Source organism: Hypanus sabinus, chromosome 9, assembly GCF_030144855.1.
Source record: "Hypanus sabinus isolate sHypSab1 chromosome 9, sHypSab1.hap1, whole genome shotgun sequence".
In the NCBI taxonomy this organism is placed as follows: domain Eukaryota; kingdom Metazoa; phylum Chordata; class Chondrichthyes; order Myliobatiformes; family Dasyatidae; genus Hypanus; species Hypanus sabinus.
This window is the reverse complement of record NC_082714.1, coordinates 111,572,101-111,585,794: the sequence shown is the minus strand read 5'-3', so window position 1 is coordinate 111,585,794 and position 13,694 is coordinate 111,572,101. Positions and strand designations below refer to the sequence as shown.

Sequence of the window (13,694 nt, the reverse complement as noted above, 5' to 3'; positions counted from 1 at the left end):
GGTGTACGCAACACAGCACAGCCAAGCACAAGCTAATTCTGAAATGTAGCGGAGACTGTCTGGAGCTGGGTAAATAAGACACGGTCAGGGCTCTGCAATGAGACTTACTGCTTTATTGTTTTAATAAATCACTGCGTTTCATCTATGGGGGAAATAGGTCATGGGTTTCTTGATCATTGAAGTTTAGTCTCTGAAGTTTCCACTAACTTAAGTGGTAGATAAACTAGGTTGTGATGTTTAACCATTGCAATCTCAGTAAATATTCAAATATAATTGGCAAACTCTGAAGCCATGTTTCAAACAATGGCATTCAAACAGGGAAATCAGCTTATGTAATTTGTGTAACATAGCTGAAACTTAGTTTAAATTTGAATTTTAAAAAGTAAATTATATTCTGTACTTAAGGTGTAAATATTATTAGTCAATACTCATTTATTCAATAAATAGATGGCAGATGGCAGTGTTGGCACGTGGCCAAGTGGTTAAGGCGTTGGTCTAGTGACTTGAAAGTCACTAGTTCGAGTCTCAGCTAACACAGCATGTTGTGTCCTTGAGCAAGGCACTCAACCACACATTGCTCTGTGATGCCAAGCTGTATCAGCCCTTGCCCTTCCCTTGGACAACATCGGTGGCGTGGACAGGGGAGACTTGCAGCATGGGCATTGCCGGTCTCCCATACATCCCTGCCCAGACCTGTGCCCTGGACACTTTCCAAGGTGCAAATCCATGGTCTCTTGAGACTAATGGATGCCTATTAGATGACAAAGCTGGAATTTCTTGGCACAGGATATATACAACCCAAAGTGGAAGTATTCTAAAGGTATTCTAAAGGTATTCTAACAATGGAAGACTAAGCCAACATAAAAGCCAAAAAGAGGATCATTGGGGACCCAAGTCATCCCAGCCACAGTCTATTCCAGCTGCTACAATCCGGGAAGAGATACCGCAACATAAAAGCCAGGACCAACAGGCTCTGGGACAGCTTCTTCCACCAAGCCATCAGACTGATGAACTCACACTGATTTGAGTGTACTCTATATTACATTGACTGTTCTATTTATTATAAATTACTATGATTGCACAGGGCACATTTAGATGGACAGGTAACATAAAGATTTTTATTCCCCATGTATGTGAAGGATGTAAGAAATCCAAAGTCAATTCATTTCAAGAGGGCATATAATAGAGCAACAATTAGTGGGAAGTTAGAGGATTGGGAAGCTTTTAAATACCAACAGAATGCAACTAAAAAAGTCATTAAGTAGGTAAAAGTGGAATATGGAAATAAACTAGCCAATAATATTAAAGAGGATACCAAAAGTTTCTACAGATACATAAAATGTAAAAGAGAAGCGAGAATAGATATCAGACTGCTGGAAATGATACTGAAGAGGTAGTAATAGGGGACAAGGAAATGGTGGATGAACTGATGAAGTATTTTGTATCAGTCTTCACTGTGGAAGCCACTAGCTGAATGGTGGAAGTTCCAGGTGTCAGGTGTCTTGAAATGTATGAAGTTGCCATAACTAGAGAGAAGTTTCTTGGGAAACTGAAAGGTCTGAAGGTAGATAAGTCACCTGGACCAGATGGCGTACACCCAGAGTTCTGAAAGAGGTGGCTGAAGAGATTGTGGAGGCATTAGTAATGATCTTTCAAGAATCACCAGATCCTGAAATGGTTCCAGAAGATTGGAAAATTGCAAATGTCACTCCGCTGTGAAAGAATGGAGAGAGGCAGAGGAAAGGAAACTATAGGCCAGCCTGTAGTCCAACCTCAATGGTTGGGATTATGTTAGAGTCGTTTATTAAGGATGAGGTCTCAGGGTACTTAGAGGCTCATGATTAAATAGGCTGTAGTCAGTTAGGGTTCCCCAAGGGAAAATCTTGTCTGACAAATCTGTTGGAATTCTTTGAAGAAATAACAAGCAAGACAGACAATGGAGAATCAGATGATGTTGTGTACTTGAGATTTTAGAAGGCCTTTGACAAGGTGCCACCCAAGAGGCTGCTTAACAAACTACGAGCACATGGTATTACAGGAAAGATCCTAGCATGGATAAAGCAGTGGCTGATCGGCAGGAGTCAGAGAAAGGGAATAAAGGGAGCCTTTTCTGTTGACTGCCAGTAATCAGTGGTGTGTCATTGGGGTCTGTGTTGGGATGGTTTCTTCATACATTATATGTCAATGATTTGGATAATGGAATTGATGGCTTTGTTGCAAAGTTTGAAGACAATATGAAGATAGGTGGGGGGCAGGTAGTTTTGAGGAAGTAGAGAGGCGACAGAAGGACTTTGATTAGGAGAATGGGCAAAGAAATGGCAGCTGGAATACAGTGTTGGGAAGCGTATGATCATGCACTTTAGTAGAAGAATTGAAAGGACTGACTATTGTCTAACTGTAGAGAAAATACGAAAAACTGAGGTGTAAAGGAACTTCGGAATCCTGGTGCAGGATTCCCTAAAGGTTAATTTGCAGGTTGAGTCTATGGTGAAGAAGGCAAATGCAATGTTAGCATTCATTTCAAGAGGACTAGAATATAAAAGCAAGAATGTAATGTTGCAACTTTATAAACCACTGGTGAAACCTCACTTGGAGTATTATTGTGGGCAGTTGTGGGCCCCTTATCTTAGAAAGGATGTGCTGAAACTGGAGAGGGTTCAAAGGAGGTTCATGAAAACGATTCCACTATTGAATGGCTTGTCGTATGGAGAGTGTTTGATGGCTCTGGGCTTGTATTCACCAATATTCAGTAAAATGAGGGGTGACCTTAATGAAGCCTATCAAATGGTGAAAGGGCTTGATACAGTGGATGTGGAGAGGATGTTGCCTCTGGTGGGAGAATCTAAGACCAGAGGACACAGCCTTAGAATAAAGGGGCAACCTTTAAGAATGGAAATGGGAAGGAATTTCTTTAGCCAGAGCATGGTAACTGTGGAGAATTATTTGCCACATATAACTATGGAGGCCAAGTTGTTATGTATATGTAAGGTAGAGGTTGGTAGATTCTTGATTGTTCAGGGCATGAAGGGATACGGAAAGAAGGCAGGAGATTGGGGCTGAGGGGGAAAGTGCATCAGCAATGATGAAATGGAGAACTCAATGGGCCAAATAGTCTAATTCTGATCCCATATCTTATGGTCTTATGGAAAGAGATATCAAAAGCAAAGGATGAGTGGCATTTTCTACCATATCCAAGAATTGGCACAAATGCCCCAAGGATGAATTTCTATTCTTAGGTCCTTGTCAGGCATTTCTGGGAATAAGGGAATTTCCTTATTGCCCAAGTGCCAGAGCTGCCTCAACATTCCAACAACGCAGGTTGAATTCCAATCTTCAGTGCTGTCAGTGTGAGGTTACATGTTCTGCATGAAACCACAAGGATTCCCTCAGGATTTTCCTGTATCCTACTATAATTCAAATAAAGGAAATGAGGCAATTATGTAAATTTATTTTCACATAGCTAGGTGATAGGGGAACTGGGCACAATTGCAGATCACATAAAAAGAATAAGTCACAGGGAAATATACTCTGTGAACACTTAATTACACCTGCTCATTAATGCAAATATCTAAGCAACCAATCATTAGCAGCATCCCAATGCATAAAAACATGCAGATGTGGTCAAGATGTTCAGTTGCTTTTCAGACCAAACATCAAAATGGGGAAGAAATGTGATCTAAGGGACTTTGATCATGGAATGATTGTTGTGCCAGACAGGGTGGTTTGAGTTTCTCAGAAGTTGCTGATCTCCTGGGATTTTCATGCACAACAGTCTCTAGAGTTTACAGGGAATGGTGCAGAAAAAAAATCCAGCAAGTGGCAGTTCTGTGGGTGAAAAAGCCTTGTTAATGAGAGAGGTCAGAGGAGAATGGTCAAACTGATTCAAGCTGGTAGGAAGGCAACATTAACTCAAACAGTAACAACCTCAGTAGTGGTGTGCAGATGAGCATCTCTGGATGCACAACCCGATGAAGTTGTTGGACTTCAATAGCCGAAGACCATATTGGATTCCACTCCTGTGGCCACTTTAATAGGTGTACCCCTGTATCTAATAAAGTGGCCACTAATTGTAGATCACAATAGGTTTACCCTGAGAGCTGATAATATGAGAGAGAATTCTGCATTTTTTACAGTGGTTAATTATCCAGTTAATGTTGTCCTATTAACACTGAGAGAATTTATTGTTCATGAATTAGAATCAAAGGCAGATGTACATGACTTCCCATTCTGACTCCTTGCTGTTATAACTAGAAAGGGCAACTTGCCTTTCCATAACCCCAGAATGCCCTGACCTTCCTTCTATGAAATACAGTCCCTATTGCAATGTAGGAAGTCCTACAGCACTGTTCACTCAAAGGCAATGAAATAAAAGGACAAGCAAACTCTGAAAATAAAGAAAGCATGCAGATGCTGGAAATATGAAATAAACTCAGTTTCTCTGTAACTTGTCCTTCTGTGAAAATGGTTATATCTCTGCACAGCCGGACTTCATCATGCCCTACAACCTGACACCTTACAATATATTATATTTCCAGGTTTATATTATCACCTTTTAACTGCCCTCATTTACTCACAGACTATAAGTCCCCTATGTTATCCATGCAGCAATGCTAACCTCCCCCAGCACAGCTGTTTCCTTTGTCCTATCCATCCTTTGCTCCTGCTCCCACCTTTATGCAACTTAAGGGTAACCTGTTTTTACCCCCTTTTTACACCTACCTGTGAAGAAGTGTCTTTGACCTGTTTCTCTTTCCACAAATGATATTTGGGAAACCAGTGGAGGAACTGGAGGAACAAACTCTCTTTCAACAATGCCAGAAAATTTTTTACAGGTAGCTGAGAAGCCAGATGGGAGTGCAACAGAGTTTCTCATCTGAAATATGATTCCTCAAATCCCCTCTGCAACTCAGCTCTGCATCAGCTTGACTCTTGAGCCCAAGTATCTGGAGACTGGACCTGAACACATAACCTTCTGATTCAGAAGGAAGATGACAATGGCCCCTCATGTTAAAGTGAATAAATGATAAACAAGTAAAACGGTGTTTCAGGAATCAATGGACAATAAAGTAAGAATTTTAAGTCCCACATGCCTAGCCTGCTATTTATGCTTTTACCTCAGTGCCATTTTTCTGCACAAAACTTGTATCCATGATTCCCTATTATCTGAAAATGTAACAATCTCAGAGATATCCTGAGACTGATGCTCCACTGTCGCATGAGTGGAGAATTGCTATGAATCACTGTCCTCTGGGTGAAGAATTTTTCCTCATATCTGGCACCTCAGGCTGAGGCTGTAACGCCTGGTTCTTACCAGGGGAAATATTTACTCTACCTCTGCCCCCTCAAGCCCTCTAAGAATTTTGTGCCTTTCTTATTCCTCTGAATGGTCTCAGTATACGTAATCTCTCCCACCTTCACGGGAATTAATCAGGTGAACCTTTCTTCCATTTCATCTATATATACTGCATGTCCCTCCTTAAGTAAGCAGAAGCATATAAAATACTCCAGATAGTTGAGAATATGAATGACTTTTAACCTGTCTTCAGGGTGCTATCCATTTTACTTCTATAATAAAAGGAGCATATCACTCCTAATTATGGTCCCAGTCCCTTCTTTTAAAAGTAGAGTCCCAATTTTTACAATAACTAAGTGATTAATTCAAACCTAAAAACCTTATTCAATCCATCCTGTTTGATTATTTTAAGAGACGGTTATTCTTTGAAGCCTGTTCTAGATATTAATGAACATAATTACATAATTTTATGGCTTGGAAAATATGAACTTATCACCTAAAGTAACTACTGACAGGAAGGGGCACTGCGGTTATAGACTCAGCCATCTCTATCGCCTGTCCTCCATCATGAATATCCTCAAAAACCAATGCCTCAAGAAAGTGTCATTCGTCTTTGAGGACCTTCACCACCCAGGACATGCCCTCTTCTCATTACTGTCTTCAGGGAAGAGGTACATCTTTGGACAGGAGATTCGTGAGTCCAGTCTGACTGTGTCTGCTGAAGTGCAGAAATTGCCATGACAGGGAAGAGTGAAGACCCAATTCAATGCTTTAGGAATAGCTCATTCCCCTCTGAATGGTTCATGAACCCCCGAACACTACCTCACTACTCCCCTTTTGCCCTATGTGTTTATTTATTCTTTCTTGTATCTTATAGTAACTTATAAAGTATTGCACTGCACTGCTGCCACAACACAAGTTACATGTCAGTGATAATAAACTTTATTCTGATTTGAGCTTTTCACCTCATTTCTAGTGACGGAATTCGACAATAATCTGAAAGTGAGATACAATGTGGGAGATAACACTCCCTCCTGATCTAGTGGGCCCAAGAGGTCATGTGATTCCAAATGCTCTGTCAATGAGAGAAAGTCACAAAGCCGCCCTATCATGCATGGTGTGTGTGTGTGTGTGCGCGTGCGTGCGCACGTGGTTGAGTGTACGTATACAAGTTAAACTGCATTCTATACTGATTTGGAGTTTATAGATAAACAGGGAGGAGTGTAATATATTTAATACTTCAGTAATATTTGAGTAACATTGTAAATATATTGTTTGATTAAGCATTCTTTGTTGTTTACATAATTCATTATGGGGTACACACAAAAGTACATGAATAGCGTATGTTATTATGCCACCACATCATACGTATGCGCCTCACTAAAGAGAACTGAAGTAGACGTGTTTTTCCAAGCTCCTGTGTTTTTCTTCCCATTAGTTTTTGAAGCTATACAACATAACAATTAGCAAAGTTCAAAGTAAATGTATTATCAAAGTACATATATGCAACGTATTTTTGCAAGCTTTCACAGTAAATACAAAGTACATTAGAATCAATGAAAAACTACTCACAAACTAAGACAAACAGCCAATGAGAAAATAAAGCAAGCTACAAACACTACAAGAAAACACACTGCCACAGAGAAGTGGAGGATAACTTCCTTGACGTACCTGAGCATCGGAGTATCAGAAGCTTTAGGGTTATGTTTCAGTTGCAGGAGACACCATTCACCTGTTGAAGGCCATTCTCTACTGGGGTGACAATCTAAACCACCACACCTCCAGGCTGCTTTTCCCTGGGACAGATGGAGGTTCTCGTGTTCAGTGGCACAGCAAAGAAAGACTGAGTTGGATGACTGACAATTTAGTCCGGAGGCAAGCAGCTGCATGGATGTTGCCTGAGATGAGACTGGTCTATATGAAAAAGTGGAGATTGTGAGTCTTGCCAGCCTCACCTGAATCGGGTTCTGAGACCACCTCCATTTCTGGCCTCCACCATCGCCTTTTGTCAGAGTTCTGAGCACTGAAGCCCCCACCCTCAATCTCAACACACCTTCCTACAAAATATGCCTGCAAACTGTTATCTTCTATAGATCTTCAGATAGTCACTGGTAATGTTTTGTTTGGGGAGTGGTTAGATTGATGCTATTACAGCACCAGCAGTCACTGATCGGGGTCCAATTCTTGCTGCTGCCTGTAAAGAGTCTGTATGTTCTCCCCGTGACCGCATGGTTCTCCTCTGAGTGCTCCAGTTTCCTCCCACATACCGATGGTTTAGGGTTGATGTGTCGTGGGCATGCTTTTTTGACGCCGAAACTATGACAACACTCATGCGCAGTGATTTGATGCAAGCAACGCATTTCGCTGTATGTTTCCAAGTACACGTGACAAATAAAGCTAATCTAAAATCTCTTTACTATCTCAGAATGTTGTTTGGTGTCAGATCTTGTCTCATAAGAATTCTGTGGTATACCTTCAGGGATTAAAGCCACTATGTAAATGCAAGTTGTTATGTAACAGATTATGAGTTAAAGCTCAAATTTGTTTTGTTTAACTCTCAAACAAGTGTTGCATACTTTTAATATGACTCTACGAGCCTCTGATCTGATCTCAGAGCAAATCAATGTCAGTGGCCACATTGGACGTACCGTTCCCCAACCCCCTTTTGCTTATTGTCTTTCCTGCAGCTGGCGGTTCCTACTACATGATCTCTCGCTCGCTGGGTCCTGAATTCGGGGGTGCAGTGGGACTCTGTTTCTACCTGGGGACAACATTCGCCGGTGCTATGTATATCCTGGGCACCATTGAAATCCTGGTGGTGAGTACAGGCAGCAAGGGCTGGAAGGGGAGAGAGAATGCTTTTCTGTAACATCTGTCATGGTCATTGGATGCCCCAGAATGCTTTACTGTCAATGATATAATCAGAAATTGAGTGCTCTTTACTAGAAAAAAGATTTAAGTTAAGACCATAAAACGTTTGAGCAGTGTTAGCCCATCTGACCCATAAAGTCTGTGCCACGATTCCATCATGGCTGTTTTATTATCCCTCTCAACCCTATTCAGTAGGTTTCAACAGGTACACTTAATGTCAGAGAAATGTATGCAATATACATCCTGAAATTATTTTTCTTCGCAAACATCCACGAAATTCAGAGGAGTGCCCCAAAGAATGAATGACAGTTAAATGTTAGAACCCCCCAGCCCCCCATGCATAAGCAGCAGCAAAGCAACAATTCCCCCCCACCCCCACCAGCAAAAAGCATCAGCACCCCCCCACCACCAAGCACTCGAGCGTGCAGCAGAGCATCAGGAAAGACACGAACTTGCAGTACCCCAAAGACTACTCGTTCACCCAGTATTCAACATACCACAGGCTCTCTCTCACCCTAGTAAGGGAAAAAGAGGTGTTTCCATTTGACAGTGAGAGGGGAGACATAACAAAACAGCTCGCTGATTTATGGTTTTAGAAGTCTGGCGCATCGCTTTACCGAGCTCCGTGCCTCTGGGCTCACAACCAACAGCAAGCCCACTACTTCCAATCTTCCTTGTCCTCCCACGACGCATCAGTCAGTGGCACCCGCTTTGAATCCGCCCGCCTCCAGAGCCACGAAAATCCGGCACCCTGAAGGCGCACTAGTCTTCTAGGCCGCGCCCTTGGCGTATCGAAACGCGGCCGGTCGTGAGGCCCCGAGAGTGGGTCCCATTCCCAGAAAAAACCAAAGTCAGCGTGTAACTCCGGGTCAGGGTCTTCAAAAGAACCTTGAAAGGGAAAGAAAGAGATATCGAAGGTAGAAATAGAGCAGTTTCTGAAAATACAAGCAGAGGAGTCACTGTTTAGCACCATCATCACTCAGCTCCACCTTCTCCCTGTAACCTTTGATCCCCTTACTAATCAACAATATTTAATGCTTTAAAAGCATCCAATGACTTGGCCTCCATGGCTGTCCATGGCAATGTATTCCACAGGTTCTCCACCCTTTGACAAAAAAAATTCCTACTCATCTCAGTTCTAAAGGGACATGCTTCTAATCTGAGGCAGTGCCCTCGGGTCCTAGACACCCCCTCATAGGAAACATCTTTTCCATGTCCACTCTATCTAGGCTTTTCAATATTCAATAGGTTTTAAGGAGATCCCCTCTCATTACGTACCAGTGGAGAGGGAAATCCTTGCTTAGGTCACTGCGTTAACTACAGTCCAGAGAAGCATAGAAAAGTGAAAACCACGAGCATGATTGAACATAGAACATAGAAATCTACAGCACATTACAGGCCCTTCAGCCCACAATGTTGTGCCGACCATTTAACCTACTCTAGAAACTGCCTAGAATTTCCCTCTATTCCCTCTATTTTTCTAAGCTCCATGTACCTATCTAAGAGGCTCTTAAAAGACTCTTTTGATTGAACCATGGATTCACTGTATCTAGCGCTGCAAATAGCCTTCAACCAAGCAGCCGCGATCTCGGTTTGGTAAGTCTGCGAAACGTTAGCTTCTCTACCAACAGTGACTGCCCATCTCGGAACAAAATCCACTCAGAGTTGTCTGGAATTTCCAGGAATGAGACACTAAGGTCCTGGGTGCTGATCCAAACAAGACAGGAGAGATGCAGCAGGAGGAGAGGCGGGTATATGAATCAGTTGAGTGAGTGAGGTGGGTAGTGGTGAGAAATGATGTGATACGACCTCCAGAGGTACATCGAGCCAGGAGAGGTGGCTGCCCAGGTATTGAGGGCAGAGCAGCGGGTGGAGAGAGCATTGTCAGAGGTGGAAGGAATGGCATTCCCGGCACAGGGAACTGTGAGAGGAGGTGCGGAGAGTTTCCCATCGGCAGAGGAGAGGTCTCACTGTGGGATTTCCTGGGTAATGGAGGCCAAACTTTCCTTGTAGGGCTGGGAGTAACATTCTGTCAATGAATGGGGTATCTATTCAGTAAGTGTCTTGTCTTGGATGACTGAAGTACTGGAATTGGACAAGAGCTCCTCTGCTTAAATACGTCTTGATAACTGAGAGGGAAGAAAGATAAAGTTTGCAAAATCCTCTTCTGATTTAACCCTTCCTAAATTTCCCAGCAGCTGCTATAAGTCACCAGATTTAACACCTGCTGTTACACAGAGTTACCAGCATTAACCAGAATGCCATGGCGAGGACAACTGGAGACAAGGACAAAGATGACAGGCGAGAACCAGCTTTCCTGACCCTGAGAGTGTTATGGTCTGCATGGGGCAGTTAGAGGAGAGGGTGATCCCAGGGGTGAAGTGGGGTGGACTGTTTGGTCATCACTCCAGCCCCCTTCTTGGAGACTCATTTGAGGAGCTCTCCAACATAGCACTGGAAGGAAATGATGTGGTGGCCACCTACACCATCACAGATACCAGCTTAACTGCCCTCCTTGTTGCACACTGTGACCCTCCCCCTCCAATGAGGGAGATCCAAAAGGCTTAATGAGAACCCCTTAAGGCAATAACACCATGAAATGTTAGGGCATATTCTGGCCATTTGGACCATCAAATCTGCTCTGCCATTCAATCATGGCTGATTTCTCTCACCTTCTCTCCAAAACCCTCAAACACTTTGCCAATCAGAACATGTCAATCTCTGCTTTAAGTACATCCAGTGAACTGGCTTCCACAGCCCTGCATGGTAATGAATTCCTAGGCCTTTAAGTATCCCGTAGGTTTCAATGAAATCCTTAACACCAACACCCCCCCCCCCCCCACTGCCATCCTTCTGAACTCCACTGCCACTACAGCCTCTTTCTCAAGAGAACGTCCACTACTCAACTTGCTGCTAAATCCCCACGGACTCACAGGCAATGAAAATAAATCCACTAAAACACAAGTTCTGTTTTCTGCCCGCAGCCCATTCATCAATGACTGAATTATGCTTAAAACAACATAAAAAATGCCATTCAATCCATAGAGTCGGTGCTAGCTCCCAGCATTACGAGACCCATGAAGCCCTCTCCATATTTCCCTGGAATGCTGCATCCTTTATTCTCTCACGCACACCAACCATCTCTCCTTTCAATTCTTTTTCCCATTTACCTGCACCATGGAGTAAACTGCAGTAGGCCACTCAACCTGCCAGTGTATTTTAGGGTGAGTAGAGGAAAGCTTTGGGGGGATGTCAGAGGAAGGTTTTCTTCACACAGAGTGTGGGTGGGTGCCTAGAATGAACTGTCAGAAACACATGGGTGTAAGCAAAATGGAGGGTAAAGAGCTGTGTAGGAGGAAAGGGTTGGATTGATCATGGAGTGGGTTGTACAGATCTACACAATAGCCCATGCCAGGCCAAAGATCCCATACTGTACTGTTCCATGTTCTGTGTTCTACGTGGGAGCAAACCTATGCTGTCCAGGAGGGACACTGTGTAAAGGTCACTCTGACAGGTCAATGGAGCTGTGGGACAACAGCGTCGTCTGCTGTTCTTCCCTGCTGTCCATATCTGCCCATGTGCTGCAGTCAGGGAAGTTCACTCATTGATGCTGGGCTGAGAAGACATCAGCTTTAATTGTGTAAAGAAATAATTATCGTAAACAGCATTTGTTTACACAGAGTAGTTCTTTTCTTGCTGGAGGATAATAATTACAATAGCAATTGCTTTAATGATTAGCGCCTGCATCACCATTAGCTGCGTAAATAAATGCAAAGTGGTATCAGGCATAGAGTTCAGAAAGAACTCAGGAGTGATTACCAGTCAGTGCTGACTTACAATCTAGGTCAGTATCATACAGGGCCAGAAAATAATCAGCCATAATGTTCTAAAAGGCAAGAGACATTTGGAATTCTCTACAACAAAACAATACCAATCCAGACCAACAGGCAATTTCTGACATTGCCGTTAACAGAGTTTTGCTCAGGTGGGTACTGAAGGATACTGAAGATCGAGTAAAGAAATGGAATTGAGATGCCCAACAATGCTGACTTCATCAAAAGGCAGGGTAGACATGAGGGGCCAGACAGACGTCTCCAAATCATCATACATAGAACACAGAATGTTAGAGCACAGAACAGGCCCTTCGGCTCACAGTGTTGTACTGACCTTTTAACCCTTTTAAGATTAATCTAACCCTTTCGTCCTAAATCGCCCTCTATTTTTCTATCATCCATGTATATATCCAAGAGTTTCTTAAATGCCCCTAATATATCTGCCTCTACCACCATCTCTAGCAGGGCGTTCCATGCACATATCAGTCTCTGTATAAAAATCCCCGCTTTCCTCCAATCAACTTAAACTTATGTCCCTTGGATTTGCCAGTTCCTCCCTGTGGCTGTCCTCTTGATCTATGCCTCTTATCATCTTGTACACCTCTATCAAGTTTCCTCTCATCCTCCTTCTCTCCAAAGAGAAAAGCCTGAGCTCACTCAACCTGTCCTCGTATGAAATGCTCTCTAATCCAGGCAGCATCCAGGTAAATTCCTCTGCACCCTCTCTAATCCAGGCAGCATCCAGGTAAATTCCTCTGCACCCTCTCTAATCCAGGCAGCATCCAGGTAAATTCCTCTGCACCCTCTCTAATCCAGGCAGCATCCAGGTAAATTCCTCTGCACCCTCTCTAATCCAGGCAGCATCCAGGTAAATTCCTCTGCACCCTCTCTAATCCAGGCAGCATCCAGGTAAGTTCCTCTGCACCCTCTCTAATCCAGGCAGCATCCAGGTAAATTCCTCTGCACCCTCTCTAATCCAGGCAGCATCCAGGAAAGTTCCTCTGCACCCTCTCTAATCCAGGCAGCATCCAGGTAAGTTCCTCTGCACCCTCTCTAATCCAGGCAGCATCCAGGTAAGTTCCTCTGCACCCTCTCTAATCCAGGCAGCATCCAGGTAAGTTCCTCTGCACCCTCTCTAATCCAGGCAGCATCCAGGTAAATTCCTCTGCACCCTCTCTAATCCAGGCAGCATCCAGGTAAATTCCTCTGCACCCTCTCTAATCCAGGCAGCATCCAGGTAAATTCCTCTGCACCCTCTCTAATCCAGGCAGCATCCAGGTAAATTCCTCTGCACCCTCTCTAATCCAGGCAGCATCCAGGTAAATTCCTCTGCACCCTCTCTAATCCAGGCAGCATCCAGGAAAGTTCCTCTGCACCCTCTCTAATCCAGGCAGCATCCAGGTAAATTCCTCTGCACCCTCTCTAATCCAGGCAGCATCCAGGTAAATTCCTCTGCACCCTCTCTAATCCAGGCAGCATCCAGGTAAATTCCTCTGCACCCTCTCTAATCCAGGCAGCATCCAGGAAAGTTCCTCTGCACCCTCTCTAATCCAGGCAGCATCCAGGTAAGTTCCTCTGCACCCTCTCTAATCCAGGCAGCATCCAGGAAAGTTCCTCTGCACCCTCTCTAATCCAGGCAGCATCCAGGTAAATTCCTCTGCACCCTCTCTAATCCAGGCAGCATCCAGGTAAGTTCC

General features: G+C 43.6%; 1 protein-coding gene across 1 annotated transcript in view; it reads left to right on the top strand.

The window, feature by feature from the left end:
• Positions 1–13,694, top strand: part of LOC132400110 (solute carrier family 12 member 5-like) — a 338,827-nt gene that overhangs the window by 194,708 nt on the left and 130,425 nt on the right. Inside the window, exon 7 of the mRNA XM_059981187.1 lies at positions 7,981–8,111. Within this exon, the coding sequence (XP_059837170.1) occupies positions 7,981–8,111 (131 nt within the window). The remainder of the gene's footprint in view (positions 1–7,980; positions 8,112–13,694) is intronic.